Source organism: Octodon degus, unplaced genomic scaffold, assembly GCF_000260255.1.
Source record: "Octodon degus isolate 3935 unplaced genomic scaffold, OctDeg1.0 scaffold00266, whole genome shotgun sequence".
NCBI lineage: Eukaryota > Metazoa > Chordata > Mammalia > Rodentia > Octodontidae > Octodon > Octodon degus.
Window position 1 is genome coordinate 84,139 of NW_004524842.1, and position 21,581 is coordinate 105,719.

The 21,581-nt window shown below is 46.4% G+C and overlaps 1 protein-coding gene across 1 annotated transcript in view; it reads left to right on the top strand.

The window, feature by feature from the left end:
* Nucleotides 1-21,581, top strand: part of Dixdc1 (DIX domain containing 1) — an 82,182-nt gene that overhangs the window by 34,453 nt on the left and 26,148 nt on the right. Inside the window, exons 2-7 of the mRNA XM_023706600.1 lie at nucleotides 4,838-4,967; nucleotides 8,639-8,764; nucleotides 10,888-11,119; nucleotides 11,825-11,944; nucleotides 17,035-17,147; nucleotides 18,668-18,816. Coding sequence (XP_023562368.1) covers nucleotides 4,838-4,967; nucleotides 8,639-8,764; nucleotides 10,888-11,119; nucleotides 11,825-11,944; nucleotides 17,035-17,147; nucleotides 18,668-18,816 — 870 coding nt within the window. The remainder of the gene's footprint in view (nucleotides 1-4,837; nucleotides 4,968-8,638; nucleotides 8,765-10,887; nucleotides 11,120-11,824; nucleotides 11,945-17,034; nucleotides 17,148-18,667; nucleotides 18,817-21,581) is intronic.

A 21,581-nucleotide genomic window follows, 5' to 3' on the forward strand; every position in this document is an offset into this window, starting at 1 on the left:
GTGCCTCCAAAGGGAAAGGAAGGCTGACTTCTGGCTCTTCCCCAGGTCAAAATAATTGTGCAAGGTAAATATTTTGTACTGATTGAGGGCACTGATGTAGCCACAACAGCACAACTAAAGATAGTCACAGAAGGACTTCCAGAACTGTTTCGGAAAGTAGCAAGCGCAAGGTGTGATGCTACGTACCTATAATCCCAGAACTCAGGAGGCTGAGACAGGAGGATCACCCTGAGCTGGAGGCCCGCCTGGCCTACATAGTGAGTTCAAGGCCAGCATGGATGACATGTCGTGAGAGCCTGTCAAAGGCAAGGGGAATATGGAGGTGGGTAATAGTCATGTGTCTGATATAATAAACATCTTTTTTTCTCATTAAACTTTGTTTTAAATAGGTCTCAAAATTCTGTGACAGATTTTTGATTAAGTTGTTTCCATTAAAAAGTATTGATTTTAAAAACTAATAACTTAAAAACTGCCACACACACACACACACACACACACACACAATGGTCCACAAAACATTCTCCTTTCCTCCTGAAGGTTTTACAATGCATTGTTATCATTAACCAGGCTTTCACTGTTAAACTTAAATGGCCAATTGGGAGAAACAGTCCTGAGACTGGTCTTCCACCACTAGTTAAGACGGGGGTGTCAGGTGTCAGGGATAATATTCATTTAGCCTTCTGAGCTTTCTGGGCAGACTTGGTGACCTTGCCAGCTCCAGCAGCCTTCTTGTCCACAGCTTTGATGACACCCACAGCAACTGTCTGTCTCACATTGTGAACAGCGAAATGACCCAGAGGTGGGTAGTCAGAGAAGCTCTGGACACATGTGGGCTTGCCTGGAACCATGTCAACAATGGCAGCATCACCAGATTTCAAAAACTTGGGCCCATCTTCCAGCTTCTTACCAGACCAGTGATCAATCTTTTCTTTCAGCTCAGCAAACTTGCAAGCAATGTGAGCTGTGTGACAATCCAGGACGGGGGCATAGCCAGCACTGATCTGGCCGGGATGGTTCAGGATAATCACATTAGCAATGAAACCAGCTGCTTCCATTGGTGGGTCATTTTTGCTGTCATAGGCCACATTGCCACACCAGACATCTTTGACAGACACCTTCTTGATGTTGAAGACCACATTGTCCCCAGGAAGAGCTTCACTTAAAGTTTCATGGTGCATTTCAACAGACTTGACTTCAGTCGTGACATTGACTAGAGTGAAGGTGACCACCATGCCAAATTTGAGAACACCAGTCTTCACTCAGCCCACAGGGACAGTGCTAATACCACCAATTTTGTAGACATCCTGGAGGGGCAGCTGCAAAGGCTTGTCAGTGGAGCGAGTGGGTGGGAGGATGCAATCCAAAGCTTCAAGCAGTTGGTTCCACTGGCATTGCCATCCTTGGGAGTGATCAAATTGGCACAAAAGCTACGGTGTCAGGGTTGTAGCTGATTTTCTTAATGTAGGTGCTGACTTCCTTAACAATTTCCCCATATCTCTTGTGGCTGTAGAGTGGCTCCGTGCAATCCATTTTGTTAACTCCAACAATTACTTGTTTCACACCCAGTGTGTAAGCTAGAAGGGCCTGCTCATGGGTCTGCCCATTCTTTGAGGTACCAGCTTCAAATTCACCAACACCAGCAGCAACAATCAGGACAGCACAGTCAGCCTGAGACGTGCCTATAATCATGTTTTTGAGGAGGCTGGTGAGATAGCTCAGTGGTCTAAAGTGCCTACTTAGGCAAGCTTAGGCAAGCATGCAGGGACCTTGGTTCGATCCCCAGCACCACATACCATGCCAGCCCCGCCCCCAGGGTGGGCTGAGCTGACCATAAAACAGAAAAAAATGAATAGAGGAAACATTTTTAAAAAATCATGTTTTTGATGAAGTCTCTGTGTCCAGGGGCATCGATGATGGTCACATAATAAGTGCTGATCTCAAATTTCCACAGGGAGATGTCACTAGTGATGCCACGCTCAGGCTCGGCTTTCAGCTTGTCCAACACCAAGGCATACTTGAAGGAACCCTTCCCCATCTCAGCAGCCTCCTTCTCAAATTTTTCAATGGTTCTTTTGTCGATGCCACCGCATTTGTAGATCAGATAACTGGTGATGGACTTGTCCGAGTCCATGTGTCTGATGACAACGATATTAATGTGAGTCGTTTCCTTTCCCATGTCGGCTTGGATTTAGTGGTGGCTTTCACCATGCCCGTGCTCTCGCGGCAAACCCGTTGCAAAAAAGCTATAATAAACATCTTAAATCTAAACTTTCACCTTCCCTGATATTTTATTTATTTATTCATTTTGCATGTGGTAGTGGGGGTTAAACTTAGAATCTTCACACTGAGCTACATCCCCAGCCCTTTTTGGTTTTTTGTTTTGAGACAGAATCTCACTAAATTGCTACGTTAACCAGGCTGGGCTTCCAACTTGCAGGCCTCTGGCCTCAGCCTCCAACAGTGTCGGGATGATAGGCAGAGCTGTTACTTTTAATGCCTTTTCTGGTCTTACCTCCTTTTCCTCGGACAGGAGTGGCTCACTCCAGAGCACCCTTTGCCTGGTCTGCTTCAGGCAGTGCTTTGGCTGTGAGGTGAGCACAGAACTTGGAGCTTTACACAGCTCAGCATGCCCTTAACAGTGGGTGTCTGGCCTATTGTTGTGGTTTGTGTCTAGTTCTCCCCCCAAAGCCTTATGCAGTCATGGGGCGGACTACTAGAGTTTGTGATTAACTCATGATCCACTGGGGTTATGGGTATGAGTGCTGCTAAGGATTATGGGTATAAATAGTGCTGGGATTATGGGTATGAGTGCTGCTGAGGATTATGGGTTTAAGTACTGCACCTATCCTGGGGCAGATAGCCTGAATGCAACATAAGGGAGACAGACTTGCTCTCTGGTGCCCTTGTCGCAGCTACTTCTCCATTTTGTTCTTGCTCTTGGCCACTGCCATGAAAGGTTGCCCTCTGCCATGTGCCGCTCTACCTTGGAGCCAGCTGAATATGGACTGAAACTTCCACTAACTGTGAGCTAAATAAACCTTTCCTTCCTTCATTTTGAGTGTCAGGTATTTGTCCCAGCAATGACAGAAGAGTAAGGTGAGACACCAATGTCAGGCAGAAGGCACAGCCTCACTGTTCTAGCAGTGAGCTGGACAGCAAGACGCCCTTGGTAAATGCCTGGACAACACTTTCTGGGTTTTGCTAACACACCTGCGGTGTTCTCGCTACAGGAACACTGGAGAAGCCACATAACCTCTCCAAACTTCAGCCATAAAGTGGAGCTCAAACTTACTGACAAATGCTTTTGTTGAAAATTTAATTGAATGATAATGGTGATGACAGTAGCCCTGACTATTTGATAAACATCACTTAGGCATCAGGTCCTGTGACACGTATATTCATTTATTCAATAAATGCATAGAGAACACCAAACATAGTGTCTAGTTCATGGTGGGTACTTAGTAGCACTAAGCCCCTCCCCCCTTGCATTTCCTACATTTTGTCAGTAGCACAAAAGAACTCTATTTATTCCCAAAAATCGACAGAATGAAACAAATGAAGATTTAATTTAAACTCAGAAAGTAGCCACTGGGTAATTTACCAGGAAATAATTCTACATCATTTCATTAAGAAAGTACTTAGGATTTAAAAATCAACTGTACTTCAACCAAATTATAATCTAATACAATTAGTCCTTGAATTTAATTGTTAGGTTCAGGGTCTTGGGCTGCTATAGAAACCGTGCACAGTTGTTGTCTGGATTAGGACATTGTTCATGTGCTACTTAGAAATTAGTGTCCATCTTCTGACCAGTCTTGTTCAGTGGACTACGTGGGATGTGTATGGTTGTTCCAGTGTTGGGATGAGTTCTAGCATCTAGAACATTCTAGCGTCTCTGCCTAAATGCCTGATGTGTTTTTTTTTTTAATTTTTTTCCCAAATTTATTTATTTTATTTATTTGTGTGTGTGTGTGTGTGTGTGTGTGTGTGGCCAGCCCAGCCCACCAGGGGGCGGGGCTGGCTGGCATGTGGTGCTGGGGGTTGAACCGCGGTCCCTGTGCTTTGGCTAAGCTTGTTCTAAGTAGGTGCTTTAGACCACTGAGCCATCTCACCAGCCCGCCTGATGTTTTTCTAATGAAACAGGATTCTAACTTTGAAGCAACTGAAGGTACCACTCAGTCTGCAGTAACTACCCTTTTGTGTCAGCTTTAGGGAACCAGATCTTTGACAACATAAAGCAAGGATTAAAACTAACTCCCTAGCAATCCTAGGATTATGGGGTTAGGAGAGTAAATCTTGGGTTAACTGTGAGATGGTTTCATATAAATCTCATTGTGAAGAAAGCAGCCAGGCGGGAGCTCTGAGTGTGGGTTATTGTTTATCTCCGGCTCGGCAAGATCATTTGTATGAGTGTCACAGTCTGTTGTACGTACAGTGCGTGAGAGATTGTTACTGAAAAGCCTGGTGAGTTGCTAGCAATACTGATTACATCTAAGAACTGGCCTGGGTCCTGGGGCTGCCTGCCATCCCTGTCGGTAGTGCAAAACTCAAGAGAAGCCGAAGTCACAGTCATTGAAGTACCTCCTTATCTCTGTCCATAGTGTCACTCAAGTCAGAGGTTATGTTATCCCTAGAGACTAGTACAAAACTAAGAATTTTAGGACATTCTCTGAGTCTGACCCTGATGCCATTTTTTAATTCTTTCCTTAAAACCTCTTCCTTCTCTTTCTGGATGAAGATCGCCTTCATACTCCAATCTCTCATGCTGCCTTAGAGCTGTAGGATAAGGAATAAAGTAATGCGCCAACTTACCTGATTTCCACCTTTTATTTTCCAGCAACAGCTGCAGGCCTATGTAGCCTGGGTGAATGCACAGCTGAAGAAGAGGCCATCGGTGAAGCCTGTGCAAGACCTGCGACAGGATCTCCGGGATGGGGTGATCCTGGCATATCTCATTGAGATTGTTGGTCAGTTGGTCCTGGACTCTGATGCTACTGTAGACCAGAATATGACCACGTTTATCATCTATATGCCCTTCAAAGCAGGGTATTTCTCTTTCAGCCTATATGGCAATGGAAATAGAAAAGACTTAAAATACTTGATCAAGTTGGGCAAGGTGGCATATACCTGTAATCCCAGGACTCTGGGAGGCTGAGGCAAGAGGACTGCAAGTTCAATCTTAACCTGAGCAACTGAGTGATTTAGTGAGATCCTGTCTCAAAATAAGAAATAATAAGGAAGCTGGGATTTAGCTCAGTGTGAGGGCCTTGGGTTCAATCTCCTGCGCTACAAAATAAAACCAGATTTTGCTCAGCATCCATCTGTTTATTTCTCACTAAACACTGTGTGGCAGGTATTATATTATGTTTAAGAATATGATAAGCACAGTTTGTGTTCTCAAGAGTCAATCTAAGTGGAAAGACTAGAAAGAAAAGTCAGTTCTTTTGCATACTTAGTACTCTAATAGGACTGATTCAGAGAGGAGTACATGGGAGGGACACTATAGAGACTTCGGGTTGCAGGAGGGTAGACCAGAAGCATTGGTGTCTAAGCTGAAGCCTGCCAAAAGTAGTGCTTTCACAGAGTCCCACCAGGAGACCTGCTGTCTCAACCAAGACTAGAAAAGGAAGCAGCAGCCAGGCACAAAAGGACCCCTCTATGTCTGTGATCAGCAAAAAGACCCCTCTAGGATCCTGCTGTTTGTTTTATGAAAGGATTTTTCTCTTGTGAAGCCCTGGTGTCATTCTTACTAAAGGGCATCATACCTTATTTCCTTAATGTTTGTCCATAGTGCTGTAATTCTTTTTCTCACTGAATGGTAGTCATAATGACTTGTGTACTTACCTGTCTTCTACAGAGACAGAGTTCTTTAAGAGCGTGCATAGTGCAATTTGTTTGTTTGTTTCCACAATTCCTAACTAGGGGCACCTTACAGGTACTGAAACCTTTGTTAGTCATCTGGCTCTGCTTTGGGCTCCTTGAGGGCTGTGGGGGTGGCAGGGAGTGCAGAGGGAGCCAGCTTTGCATCAGGCAGCCCATCCCTGAGTCCCTTTGTAGGGACAGAGGCTGAGTTCATCAGAGCATCTGTTTGTAGTGATGATGAAGGTGTCCGCAGGAATGCCAGCGTCGGACACTTTCTATCTTGTTTAATTTCGTTTAATTGTCACATCCTTAGCAAATAGATGCCGTTGTCCCCACTTTCAGGAAATAAGTTTAAAAGAGGATTTACACAAATAAATTTGTTGAGTAAATAGTAATACATAGTGTGAAGCAAAGAAGTTAAGCACACTGTTTGGATTTATTTTTGATGTGGGTGTCAAATGTTTGTGGCTAGAAATGTGTCAGATTTTGGAGTTTAGAATATTTGAATAGAGCGTTACTAACCTGAAAATCTGAAATCTTTAGGCTAGTAATGCCCAACCTGCACGACTATTTTGCTCATGTTATGAAGTCTAGAGAGGCTAAGCAACTCTACAGAGTTGCGTAACTGTAAAGGCTAAAGTGGAAACATCAACCTAGACTGGGGTTAATTCCAAAGTCCATTTTAAGCACTTAATTTTTCATCTATTTAAATAAGTTATATGTGGAGCCTATTTTTTAAAAAAAATTTCTGGTGGGAAATCCTAAAGGATACGAAGCTAAAAGCCCCCTTTTTACCTGTATCTCACTCGCTGCTCCTTCTCTTCTTTGGAGGCAGCTAGCCTGGGCAGGTCTTCCCAGTCATGCTGGGAGATGACCATCTAGAAATGATCCGAATCTGTCTTCTTGTTTTTTCAAAACCCAGATTTTTAAACCCTTCTCTTTTCTCTTCCTCTTTCTCTCTATCTCTGTGTTCTCTCCCTGTCTCTGTGTTCTCTGTTCTCTCCCCTCTCTCCCCTCTCTTCTCTTCTCTTCTCTTCTCTTCTCTTCTCTTCTCTTCTCTTCTCTTCTCTTCTCTTTCTCTTCTCTTTCTCTGTCTCTCTGTCTCTGTCTCTCTGTCTCTCTCTCTGTCTCTCTGTCTTTCTCTCTTTCTCTCTCTCTCTCTCCCTCCTCTCTTCTCTCTCTCCCACCTCCAGTGTTCTTTCTTTCTCAAGCTACCTCCCCAAAACTTAGAAGCCAATCTGCCCTTTAAGGTGCTGAACCCAGGGCCTGGTGTATACTACACAAGTGCTCTACCATCGAGCCACATACCCAGACCTGAAACACTATTTTAAATTATGACTTTGCACTCTAAAAGTAACTTCAATGTCTCTATCCAAATCTGTATGTTTAGCCCTTAACTTTTCCTTGAGTTCTAGACGTATCTACTTTCCTAGTCAAAATCTCTACTCAGGTATCTAACATGCAGCACTAATTTCACATGCCCTCATCAGAACTTGTGATTTCCTTCCCCACATTAATGCCTTTATCCTCCAGGTTCCTTCATCTGAGGAACATTTCACATTATCATCCACCCAGTTGCTAAAGCAGAACACTCAGAAGTCATTTTCCCCCTAGTATTAGGGCTTGAACCTAGAGCCTCAGAAATATGAGGTGAGTATTTTCTTTCTTTTTTTTTTTTTGAGACAGGATCTCACTGTGTAGTTCAGGCTTTGAGTTAACTCAGGAGTCCAGGCTGACCTCATACTTGTGGCAGTCCTCCTGCCTCAGTCTCCCTCGTGCTGGGATTATAGACATGTCCCACCACACTAGGCAAGTACTCTCTACCAAGCTATCTCCTCAACCCTTAGAAGCTGTTCTTCCTTGTGTATCCTTTCTAATTCTTCACCTACAGTGTGGCTTATATTGAGAATATAATCAACATCTGACTTCTCACCTGTCATCGTCTTCCACTTGAACCCAAACCATCATTATCCCTTGACTATTTTCATTATTGTCCTGACTAATCTCTCTTTCTTCCCTGCTATTATCTACATCCACAGAGTCAACTTTGAGAAGCAAATTGGAGAATGCTACTCCTTTGCTGAAACTCTGTTGGCTTCTTATTCCCCTTAGAATTCAGGTACTTCGCTATGACCCACACCAGCTGCCTGGACGGCCCGCCTCTCTGGCCTCTGCTTGCACTTGCTCCTTGCACACTCACACGGGCTATGCTGCCGCTGCTCCTGTATCTCTTCCCGTGTGCACGGAGCCCATGCCCAGCTCTTGGTCTATATTGTGGTTCCCCAAGCTGGAATGATTCCTTTTCTTAACATTTCCTGTTTTATGCAGTCTCTGTACAAATATATATTATCAGAGAGGCCTGATCACTCCTTTTTATTTCTCCTCACAGTGCTTACCTGAAGGTACATGGAGCATTACCTTGTTGTGTTGGTTGTTTTCTGCTGTTCATAGATGTAAACCCCATGAGGGAAGGGACCTTGTTTACATGGCCACTGTCCCCTGGTGCCCACAGAAGGGCCTGACACATGACAGAATGTTTGCTGAATAGATAAGTGCACACACCATAACCTCACAGGACCCTGAGTTCATAGAAACACTCTCCAAAAGGCTTTTCATCTTCCTCTTCCCCCTTCAGATTACACATGCCAGGACTTATCTCACTTATACATTTAGGTGATAATTTTAGGCTTCATATCAAAACCTCTTCCTGTGTGTTTGGCTGCTATGAAATGTGGAAAATATTCCTCCCTGTAATACATTCTCTGTCTTTTAACAGCAGGAGAAAAGCTGAGTGGGGTACAGATGAGTCCTAGCAACCAACAAGAGATGAAAAATAACGTGGAGAAGGTGCTACAGTTTGTGGCCTCCAAAAAGATTCGCATGCACCAGACTTCAGCTAAAGGTCAGCGCAGCGCCCCTCGCATCCTTGGCAGATGAATGTGTTCAGCCTCCCCCACCTTTACCAGCCTTGGAAATGCAGCTGGGTGTGTAGCCAAGAGCTCTGAGCAGACTGCAGCAGGCTCAGCCCCGTGACCTTGTATCATTTCCCCCAAGTTGTCCAGTTGGAGTGATTATCAAAATCTGAGTGCTTTGGAAATCCAGATGGAGATAGACATTCTCTATGCAGTTTAATTGAATACAGATGTACTTGAATGTGCATGGGGAAAATTAATGATAAGAGAAGAAATGACAAAACTGGGATATTAATTTTAGACTGTTTCGTTTAAGTTATCAAAAATGAAGATAGATCACATTTCTTCAAGTTCCTTGAGTTTCATGGCCAAGTATTATTTCAAATTGTCACAACCTATGCCGTTTCTGTCCAGTTTTCTAGAAGGAAAATTGTATAGCCTTTCTTTTTTGATACTGGGATAGTATGGGCTGTGTATCTGGTCTTCAGCGGTGGCGTGACCCAGGCAGATTTGCCAGGCTGCAAGGTGGAAGCAGTGTAGGTATCCCGAGAAAGCCTAGGCTCCCTGGTCCCCTAGCTTCTTCTCTAGAAATGCCTAAGTCTGCTTCTAGCTTCAGATTCTGGGTCTTACTGCATGTGGATCTGATGCAAATGAGAGCAGAAAGAGCTCTCCTTTCATGTGGGATTAGTGGTGCTTCATGTGCTGGGTCATTCGGGTAAGCAAATACTGACATAGAGAACATCTGGAAAAGAACTCTTTTCCAGGCTTTGCATATTTGAGAGATTTTGAAGCTACACAAAGAATTTTACCCACCTCCTTTCATTTATGTTCACCAGATCTATCACATTGTTTTTTTGGTCTGCTTTCTTCTTTTTTTTCTAGGGCAGGATTTAGGATGCCAGACATACATCTTTGTTCTGGTCCCCATGTGGAGTGGGCTTGGGGATCTGGCCCAGTAAAGTCAGCTATTTTGAGGGAACAGAGGCATTCAGGACATCGTTTTCTTTTACCTGGAGAAATGCAAGCTTCCTAATTAGTCCTACTGCATGGCTTTTGTCCCTCCTCTTTGCCTTCCACACTGCAGCCAGAATGATGCAGGAGTACGAGAACTTGTGCTCCTCCTGCATCTGAAGGCTCACGGGGCAGAATCTAAGCTGTCCCTACAGCTCCCCTGTCTCCCACGGCTCACCTTGGAGTCCTGCCCTGGCAGCCTCATCTTTCCTTCCTCCCCCGGGCCTGGCACTCTGGTTGTGCCAATGTTCTTTTAGTTCCTCCATGACAGACATATAATATGCGTAACATAGGGGACTTAAAAGTTTCTCATAGCCACATTACAGAAAAGAAACAGATAAGGGCCAGCCAGATAACTCAGCGGATTAAAGCGGCTGCTTAGGCAAGTGCAGCAACCAGCATTTGATACCCAGCATGCCGTGCCAGCCCCACTCCCAGGGCGCGCTCAGAAGGTGACTAAGACTGGACATGGTGGCGCATGCCTGTAATCCCAGCACTTGGGAGGCTGAAAACAGGAGGATCACTACGAGTCCCATCTGTGTAGTGAGACCCTGTACTAAATACATTTTAAAAGAAAAGAAACAGATGAAATTAATTTTAATAGTGTTCTAACTCAGCATATACAAAATAATACTTCAGCATGATAGCAATATAAAGCTATGGACTATTCTGCATTCTACGCTAATAAGATATTTTGCATTTGTGTATGAGTGTTAAGTACTGTATAGCACAGTTCAGTGCAGAATAGTGACACTTCAAGCGCTCCGTAGCCACATGTTGCTCGTGGCTCTCCTATGGGACGGTGTAGCTCTCGTACATCAAGCTTTCCTATCTAGACTTTCATACCTATGTATTCATCCATCTAGTATTAGTTGAAAACTCACTGCCTTTAGGAATATATCCCCGGTCCCTATAAGATGCCCCTGTTCTGAGCTCGGCAAGAGCCTTGTAGTTCTCTTTTCCAAACAGTGTTGTACTTCATTATACTTGCTTTTAAAAAATCTTCTACCCGCCTTGCCTGCCTGTTACCCTGGCAATGCACCTAGTGCCCGTGCCCTCAGCCTCGCTGTCCGCTCAGGACCTGTTGTTCTCTCTCCTTCAGATATTGTGGAAGGAAACCTCAAGTCTATCATGAGGCTGGTCCTCGCCTTGGCCGCTCATTTCAAGCCCGGCTCTAGCAGGACAGTGAGCCAAGGGCGGGACTCCAGAGCCCCACCACAGAGCCACCAACCTCACTGTGCCACTGCAGTGGCTCAGGGCGCAGCCGCTGCTCTGGCTGACGTGTGCCATGACATGTCACGGTCAGGACGGGATATTTTCCGATACAGACAGAGGTGAGGGTAAAAAAATCTGGGCGTGGGAACTGATCTCTCTCTCTCTCTCTAGTATTTTCTGATACTGTGCAGTAGATAGAAATAGCACCCAAACCTCATGTTGCAGGAAAGAGCATGGAATGGAGGTTGGGGAGGGCTTGTTCTACAGTTAGCAGAATGTACAGGAACTATAAGTGAAAGCTATGGTTTTGGTGCCCCAGTGTGTGTGTGTGTGTGTGTGTGTGTGTGTGTGTGTGTACGTTTGAGACAGTGTCACTATATAGTTCAGGCTGGCCTTAAACTCACTAGCTCGGGTAAGCCTCGAACTTGCAGTGATCCTCTTGCCTCAGCCTCCAGAGTGCTCGGATTACGGATGTACCCCACCATGCCTGGCTCAAATTTTAAATACATATCTTTAGCAAAGTGCTTCTGGGGGATCCCCTACCCAGAAATCCAGAAGGCCAAGCTGTTCAGAGAGTCAGGGCAAAAAGTGCTTTGGGGTTGCGTTTCTGCTGAGGAACAGTGTCAGCCCACGGTGCTGCAGGGATGAGCAAAGGGACTTGTTTTGGTGTCTTCCTTCTGTACCAAGTTGCAAGTGCCTCTGAGGCAGGTTTTGCCTTCTTTCTTCCCTATAACATGTATAAAATCAGTAGCTCATCAGTAGCAGTACAGTTGTCTAAACTGCAGAACTGACACCCTCTGCTTTGCTGGTGCCCCTGGCTGTAGGAACAGCAGCATGGACGAGGAGATTGAGAATCCGTACTGGAGCGTGCGGGCGTTGGTGCAGCAATACGAAGGGCAGCAAAGGTCCCCGCAGCAGTCCCCGTGTGAGTCCACCTGCTCCAGGTAATCGCGGCCTCAGATTCTTTACCACTAGAATCCTGTCTGAGAGCTGAGGTTCTCGGGGTCTTGGGGTTCTCAGCTCCAACTAGCAGCATAACAAGAAGTAAGTCACCTAATCCATTTTATGTTTAGTTTGAAAAAGATGCCCTTAACAGTGCCCATGGCTTTGTGTGAGAAAGGTGGGGTAGGGTGTTGGTGAATTTTGTCTGTGTGAAAACCGCAGATCCCCAGTGTGACCACATGGGGGCATGACTTGGACCTGTTAGAGCCCAGCCCTGATACAGCTGCGGGAGTTGCTGATAGCCAGTGAGTATCCTTGTGCTGCGTGAAACTTGGAGCCTGAGCACAACTCTTTTAAGCTGTGGCCCAAGAAAGGTGTATGAAGCTCATAGCAGAAAACACCAAGCAGGTTTGACTGAAGCATTAGTGTTCCCAGTGTACATTTGTAGGGCTGGAGATTGCGGGAGGTTACTATGCGGCAGCTGTGACCTTAGCCGAGGCTGTTTGTCTTACAGCCAAGTGCAGAAAGCAGAACAGGACACTGTGTGCTACTCGAAGCCTGACCAATGCCCAGCTATAGTGGCAGAAAAAGATTATTTTCCTGGCTAAAATACATCATGCTCCCATAAACACATCCCTAAATCACATTAGCGTATTGACTAACTTGATTTTATTGTGGAATCATACTTAATTTATAATCTGATGACCTTTTCTTTCCTACGACAACCCGAGTTAGTCTGTTCTGTTTAAGCCTAATTAACTCTCATGGGTATTTATATTTTTATTTTCTTCCTCCTTTTCTTTTTAAAAATTACTTAATTTACAGAGCTGGGGACTTGCAGGCCAGGCAAGGACTATACCACTGTACATCCCCAGGCCGTCTTCCACCTATTTCTTTTCCTCATAAAATTCCTTTCATTTTGATGGACCATTTCCTACTTTAGTGTGGTATTCTTTGCAACATTTTAATATACTGGTAACCTTGTTCAATTTTAAAATTTTATGTTTGATAGTTGGGCCATTTTATTTGTAAAAACCCATATAATATAAAATTAACCATTAAATATTTAGAAGTGTGTAATTCATTGTCAGTGAATGCCTTCATAAGGATGTGTGACCATTACTGCTGACCACTTAGAGGACGTCTTTGGCCTCCCCAAAGGAAACCCATACCCATTAAGCACTTGGTGAGCTCTTGAGGGGAATTTAAGCCCATGCTTCGTTTCTTGCTGTTTGAACCATCAAAGCGCTTCCTTCTGTAATGAGATCTCCTGCTCCCTACCTGCCTACAGGCCTTGCTTTCTCTTGAGCCTCACAGTGCCTGCCTGAGTTACAGAGCCGAGAGAAAAGGCGGTCTGTGGGTCTCCTTCTGAGGATCCCCACCGGCTTCCTTCTGCTGGTGGGAAGCCTCAGGCAGGGCTGAGACGGAACTGGGACCCACCGGAGATCGGGGTGCCGCAGGCTAAGGGTAACTGTTCTCTAGAAGAGATAGAGGAGCGCAGCTTGCATTCACCATTCCGTTTTCCTCTCCTCTTCTGCTTTTCCTCAAACACCAGCCCCTCCTTCAGCTTTCTGGGATGCTCGGTCAGCACCCTGCTTTTCTTCAGTGAACCTGAGGAAGGGAAGGACAGGGCTCTGTCAGCTCCCCGGGGACTCAACAAGCTCGGTCGCCCCCAGCCCTGCCTCTTCGACACCCCCACCTCGGGGTCCCCACGACCCCAGAAGTGACCCGGAGATCCGGGCAGTTGTTGCAGTGGGTGGGGAGTGGGCCGATCGCCCCTGGCGTCTCCGTCCCCTCCCCTGCTGCTCCAGGGTGGCTCGGCGAGACTGTGCTGCCTGTTGCTCCGCGGACCTCTGCCCAGCCCCCAGTAACAGCCCAGCACGGTGCCGGGGCAGGGCAAGGTGGGAAGCAGCGGTACCCGCGGGTCTCCACCCCGCCGGCCGCCCCCTCCCGCGGGATCCGGGCTAAGCTGCGCGCGGCTCAGATCTGCGGGACCCGGGTCCACCGAGGGCGGGGTCGGAGCGGGGCGGCCACGCTCCCAGCGCGGGTACCGCACCCGCCACCCCACCCGCCCGCCCCGGGGCTGCCAGGCACCCCGCCCCGCCCCTACCTCTGCCCCCCGCGGTGACAGCTCAGCCTGGGAGGGGCGGGAGCGCGAGGCGGCGCGGAGAGGGTCCCCGCACACCCTGCCGGCCGGGACTAGCAGCCTCTAGGCGGAGATGGGCTGAGATGCCCACGCTCCGGGGGACACCCGGGGCCACGCGGCCGCCGAGCTCGCCATGCAGCTGCCGGGGACCCGCCGCCCGCGCGGGGAGGCGGCTTCCGCCCAGGCCGGGCTGCCGCAGAGTCTGAGCTGCCGGGACAGCGCGCCCCGCACCCGGGAGCGCCCCCGGCTCGGGGCCCGAGACGCCTGCCTCCGCCCGGCCCACTTTCTCCGGCAATCCGGGCGAGCCTCCCTCCGGGGTTCGTGCTTCGGGTCCCCGCGCGGGGAGACCTGCCCGAAATCGGGAGCGATGTGACTCTCAGCCTCCCACCGCACCCCGGCAAGCAGGCTTGCTGAAGCCAAGCCGACAGGGGACCATGGGAGGGACGCAAGTCAAATGGTGAGCGGAAGCCACTTTGGCTCGGAGGTGGGGGACGGGGTGGGACCGACCGGGCCTGGAAGAGGATGCTCGAGCCAGATGGGATGTGTGGGGCGCCGTACCGCGTTGAACAGGATGCTGGACCAGGGGTTATCACTATAAGATACGGCGGGTGTAGGGATGGAGCCAGCAAAAGGAGAAGGGGTGGCTTTTTACCCCGTGTCTCTGCTAGGGGAGGGCACTGTAGGAGGGGGACAGGACTCTCCCTCCTCGCCTACTACCCATTTAAAAATAATATTTGGACTCTAAAATTTGAAAGTATCTTCGCTGGCAGATAGATAGCTTGTCTGATAAATAAAGATGGGAGAGGTACTAGACCTGTGGCAATTAAGAAATGCATCACCAGTCCGACTCGATTTGTAATTAGTCGTTCTTGGCCCTAAGAGAGGATTAGGATGGTTTGTGTGGGATTATTTGTGTATAAAACAGGGCTTTTACATCAGTCGGGGAGGGGCACAAATCTTGGAATCAATTAGCATTAAAACACTTTTCTCTGCCCTGAGGCAGAAGACTGACCGCATTTTCCTTTCTAGGAGATACTTAGGGAGGCAGGACGGTGCCTTAGGACTTTTCTTCCTTGGGTCCTTAATCTTTTGATTTGGCCATCTAGTTTCCTGGGCTTACCTCTGTGGCCTCACCCTGGCAGCCTCAATTCAAGAAAGGGAAATGTTGTTTTCCTGTGGCTGCTCTGCCACTCCCCCAGTGGGGCTGGATATCCAGACATCCGCCTCCTTCTGCCCATATATGGGAGGCAGCTCCCTGGGGAGGAAAGGGGTGGAGCTGAGCATGCGTCTGTGCTTTTAGGAAAGTAGTTTTCCACATATACTCCCCACCTTTGTCTGGCACATACCTTCCGGGGTCCAGCCAAATGCATGCAGTGGAACATGACATCCATAGCACTTTGTCAGCTGAGAAAGTGATGGTGTCTCTTATTCTTCCAAGAGGAGCCAGAGGTCACAGGCTTCTTTCTGCACCTAGATTCCCATTTCTGCAAGATGTAAATGCTGAGGCCTGAGAGATCATAAATCTGTTCTCCTTATAAATGACAAAGTATCCTTAGACAGTAGCTTTTCCAGCAGCTAATTCATGTTGGCCTGGGAGTCATATTGCATAAGTGGTTAAAGATGGATAAAGGCGTACTAGAAACCACTCATCATTTCTGAATGCCACTTCTTATCACCTCTTGTCTCTTGACCTGTTTGAGTTATGGATCTATAAATATGGTTTAGCAACTTCCTTTAGCTTGAAATAGGACAATACCTTACTTTCTCCCCTCTATCTTGAAGAAGGAAGAGGACAGAGTATTGGTTGTGCTTATTCCCACCAAAGCTCCTTGACATCCATTAAGGAGGATGAGACACTGGTTCTCAGGCTGCTTCCCAGGTTTTGAAATCTCTGGCCCTTTCTGCTGTGTTTAGCTCTTGTTTTTTGCTGGTTTCTAGGAAGATGAAATGTTAACTCCTGATCGGTGTTGCGAGGATTAGCCTGGGAGACTTCAGGGGCACATTATGTGGGTCAGTGAATCCTAGACACGTTCACTGTTGTCTGGGTGATGGATTTGGCAAGAATGCCTAAGAGGGGGGCTAGGTCTGCGGACCCCACAGCCCCTGAGATTCTTTCATTGCTGATGTTCTCAAGATGCGGTGGAAAGAGAAATGGCTCTTCAGACTCCTTTGTCCTTGTCAGAAAAGCATCAGTTCCATGTTCCCACCTTGTTTTGCTGTTGTTCCAGAGATGCGAACTCACACTTCCCTGAAAATCTGAACAGTTCCTCCCAAGGCTAGTAGTTACGTCAGAACTGATGAGTTGTTGTGAGGTTTCTGATGGCAACTGGAAAATACAGATAAGTCTCTGAAAAGAGTAAATCCAGTTCGCTTTTACTATCCCTAGCAGGTTTTTCTTCTTTTTGACCTATTACTCTTCTCATGTCCTGGCTCAATTGTTGATAGATTACTGCTCCTCTTCCCTGCTTGGTGCTGTCAATTCTAGCAGCTTCTGCCCCTGAACTACCTCTTACCCTGTGCCCTCCTTTGGATCAGCCTAGAGTGATCTGTGGCCACTCTGCTGGTCCTGCATGTATTTAGAGATCAGGGTACTGGAGATAAGATTTCCTTCCAGCTCCAAAAGCTTCTAAGACACATACAAGCACCAGCATTTGAACATGGGTCTGGAGATGGTCGTGGTAGAGGCTACCAATTCTTCTGATATTTCTCTTCTCAATTATGCTTAAAGACAGCTTTGTTGTGGAGAAGTCTTCCTAGGAGTATGTTATCCATTCATGCATTGGTTTAATTCATTCAAATTCATCATTCAACAGATAATGTGTTCTTATGATGGGTTAGGTATTGTGGCATTTGGAGTAAGATGAATACGAGCATGTCTTTAAGATAAATTATGAAAGTTTACTTCTAAAAGAATGTTTGCTTCTCTCCCCTTTTCTTTGCTCACAGCCTGACTTCACCCAGTCCCATCCACAGTGCCAAGAGTGAGTCCATTATAACCCAGGCAGAGGAGAAGGCTGATCTTGCGATTATTCCCTCGGAAGGAATAGAGAACAGAACAGGTATAAGCTCTCTCTCTCTGCCTTCCTCGACTCAGGCAGTGACTCTCAGCAGAAGAATTTAGAGGTCCTGATTGCCTGTCTCCAAGCTCCCTGGCCTTGTTCCTCTGCGTGGCTTGTGCTCTAATGCCTTGGAGCCAATTAATATGGTCATCCTCTTAGAGAGCGTCCTTTCTGGTGTCCTAGCTGTCAAAAATCATATAGCAGCTTAGGCAGTCCTCTCCCTAGCCAGCTGCCTGTGAATTAGAAAATCACTTTGTATTATTTTTGTCTTAGACCAATAATTTGGGTGCTTGGCTAACTTAAATGGGGGCTGGGAATGCATAGTATGACTGAGACAACTGCGAGAACATATAGGAGAAGGCAGATCCCTGTTAGGCTTGGCCTGCTGGCTACAGAAAAGAGTTCCATTTGTGTAGACTTCTTCTTAATCTCCACTTCTTGCTGTTGTACAAGGCAAAAAGCCTCATTTTTATTCCTACATAAACAGAAGCATGGGAGAATCCATGCACAAAGGTTAGATTGAATTTCATTCACCCCCTAAGTGTTGTAATGAAACTGAAGCCAGCAAAAGAAAAACTAATTCTTCTATACTCTGTTCCTCTTCAGACTTGGCATTAAAACCAACATCAGCCATGCTGTTGAGTCACAAACTCCTCGAGCCTGAGGGAGGGAGGAGAGGAATATTTACTGAGTGCCTGCTCTGAGCCAGAGTACCTCAGGGCTCTGCATATAACTTTTTGTTTGTTTGTTTTGTGGTTCTGAGGATTAAAGCCAGGGCCTTGTGCAGGCTGAGCAAATATTCTACCACTGAGCTACATCACAGCCTTTAAATTACTCCGTTTAGTCTTCAGCACAACTGAGAGGAATTATCCTACTCTTCTTATGAAGACATTTAAAAGAGTTTATATCTTTCTGGATAGTGAGGATAAAAGTAGGCCAGGAAAACAGAGCCAAGAAGTCTTAAAGGGAGGGGAGTCAAACCAGGAGGCAATATTAAACAGTTTTGTAAGAATACTTCTACTGTTTTTGTTTCCTATGTGATTCACACAATTTTCTGTGTGAAAGGGATTCCATTATGACTCAAAGGAATATTGAATTATGGTCTCCCACCTAAACCTCCAGGGGAGCCAACAGGAATTTGTTTTTGGTGCACTGACCTTTCTTTCTGTTGTATGTGGCAAAATCAGGCTCTGGGAATGGCGGGCTGGAGATGGCAGGCCGGAGAACTGAGAGTAAAATGTGTGTCCCATACCAAGACTGGCAGTGGGGCTGCTGCTTCTCAAGGGTCTAGGAAGATAAGAGTTCCCTGAGTCCTGATGGGTCCCTGAGCCTAGAGCCAGAGTTAACTTCCAGCGCCTTGTGCCCCACAACCCCACCTGGTGGAGAGTCCAGTTTGTCTGTGAAAGCAGGTTCACAAAGCAGGTGACCTGAACCTCTGAACTCCTCGGTGAATGCTTTCTGCCAGAAATCGGCTTGCTTCAACATGAACTGTACCCCCACCCCCACGTCTCATTTTATAGAGGACACAGACTCTCCATTACCCCGAGACTGGCGGCCAGGGAGCCCTGGAACCTATCTGGAGACCTCATGGGAAGAACAGCTGTTGGAACAACAAGAACATTTAGAAAAAGAAATGGAGGAAGCAAAGAAAATGATATCGGGACTCCAGGTAGCTCCTCTCCTTGCAGATTGTCTTTAGTGTACCCGCTGATTATTATTTTTGTCATTATTATCAACTGAAAAAAAAAAAAAACCTGCTTTTAGTTTTGTATGGGACCAGAGTTGAATGGTGACTTAGGGTAGTGCACAAAGAGCAAAGATTCTTACATGTGTGCTTTAAGTGGACTTTAACAGCTGTTGGGAGTTCTGCTCGCTTAGGAACCATTGCCAGCCCTACCAGCCCCAGAGGCTGACTTTGCTTCCCAGGTAGATTTCTCTCCTTTCTGTTGTTGCAGACCTGGCAACTGCAGCTCTCAGCGGAAGAACAGCACTGAATAGTGAGGAATTTTCTCCCAGGAAAGGTGGACGCCAATAGTGCCGCCAGGTTTCCATTTGAGTCTAGCTAATGATTTAGCTCCCACTTAATGTATTTGCGAGTGGTTGCTGGTGCATCATGATCAGGTAGAGGGTTTTTTTCTTGAGCAACAAAGCCCCTCTGCTTTTCTTGTACCTGCAATGTCAGCTCAGCAAATTGCCCCAGAGACTAGTTGACCCGCTTGACATCGGTCCAATCCTGAATGACCCCCTCCCAATCCCGTGTCTTTGTGAGACCGGCTCTGTTTGGGGTGCCCTTGTAGTGCGCTGATGACCCTGAAATTGCTTAGGAATATTCCTTTCTGTTTGTGCTGGGAACTGCACTGCTTTGGAGTTGTGAAATATTTATGGACGCGTAAACAAAGCCCACATTATGTGTGTGGTTCTGGCAGTGGCAGGCGATGGGGGGCGTGCTTCCAGCTCAGCCAGCTACAGGGTGGGGACACAAAGGGCTCCTGCAGAAGGAGATTGGTGCAGTGGGAAAACAATTTGCATAATGTATGCTGTAGGGTTGGAGGAATGTTTACTGCTTAAACATTCCCCGAGAAAGTTGTGGTCCCACCCCCCCAGTTGCTCTGTATTTCAAAAATAAATAAATGGCTTGCGAGGTCTGGGAGATCCCTTTTCTGCCTCTTCATTGAGGAATACCTTAATGGATTCTTTTTGCCTGGGTTTTAATAGGAAAATTCCATGGAAGACTTTGGGATTACATCCAACCAGGTTCTGGGCAGGGAAATTTGTGTTATATGAACTTCTATTACCCACCAGTTGGGCTCTCAGTTTGGTTTGTATTTCTTGGTGTGGGAGAAATTTGATGACAGATGAAACAGAAAAGAAGAAAAGTGACAAGCAGAAAGTTAGTGTCTATATTCTGACAAAGAGGAGCTTTAATGCACAGCCGCATGACCACAATGAGAATTCAGTTCTATTGTGGAATACAAAAGCCCTCAGCATCCTCTGGGCTTCTTAACTATTTCAGTCGTGAATAAGTCACATGCTAAGCCACATGCGGGATGCCTGACTTACTAGGATGCCTCCATTAGGGCTTGTTGAACAATTTGTCGTTAGAGTCACAGGGTCTGTAAACTGGCTCCCCTTAGCTTCCTGCAGCTCTGTAGCATCATATACATTGCTAGATCTCTAACCATGACTGTAGGTAATCAGTTTCATTTAATTTGTTAAAGTTATTATTAGTGTTTAGTAGATGAACTATTGGCTGGGTTTTTCTTTTTAAGTTATTGGGCACTGAACCCAGGACTTTTGCACTATTCTATATCCCCAGTCTCTTAATTTTTTTTTTTTTTTTTTTTGAAGGAGCTAGGCATGGTGGCACTTGCCTGTAATCCCAGCACCAGGGAGGCTGAGGCAGGAGGATCGCTGTGAGTTTGAGGCCAGCCCAGGCTGCAGAGGGCATTCAGGGCTAGCCTGGACTATATAACAAGACCCTGTCTCAAACAAACAAACAAACCATTTTAATTTTGAGACAAGATCTCACTAAATTGCCCAGCATGAGCTTGAACTTGTGATCCTCCTGCTTCAGCCTCCCAGATTGCTGGAATTTCAGACATGCACTCTGCCTGGCTTTGAAACACTCTTTATTAACATTTATGAAATATTTGTGTTGTATTTATTGAAATAGGATTTAACCTCTATAACTCTGATCTTGAATTGAATAGAATTATGATATAAAATAGACACATTTTTTAGTCTTTTTGATCTAATCTCATGCTACTTACCTGCAAGGCCAGATCCATGTTTTGGGGATCCCAAAGTATACCATTTGGGGGGTCTTTCTTTAAGAATAAGATTACAAAGTACAAACCGTATTAGCTAGAGGATCTTGGGAGAGGCAGTGTACATGATGGGTTCAAACTAGAGTTTCCTTAACTATAAGGTAAATCTGCCTCGCTCCCTCAAGACCCACTAATAGGGTCTGGCCAAATAGCTCAGCCGATTAAAGCACCTGCTTAGGCACATGCAGGGACAAGAGTTCGATCCCTGGCGTGCTGTGCCGACCCCACCCCTGAGGCACGCTGAGCTGGTGATTGAGACTGGGTGTGGTGGTGCGTGCCTGGAATCCCAGCCCTTGGGAGGCTGAAAACAGGAGGATCACTACGAGTCCAAGCTGTGTAGTGAGACCCTATAGACCCTGTACTAAATACATTAAAAAAAAAAAAAAGAAATCCACTAATAGTCTAGTGAAAACAGTGCCTGGAATTGCAAACAATGGGGACATCTCTGAAAGATGATTTTCATATTATTCTACCCAAGTTACCACAGAGAGTAAAAATGCAGAATTATTAAATGAAGAGCCAGGTGTGGTGACACACACCTATAATCGCAGCACTTGGGAGGCCGAGGCAGGAAGATTGCTGTGAATTTGAGGCCAGCCTGGGCTAC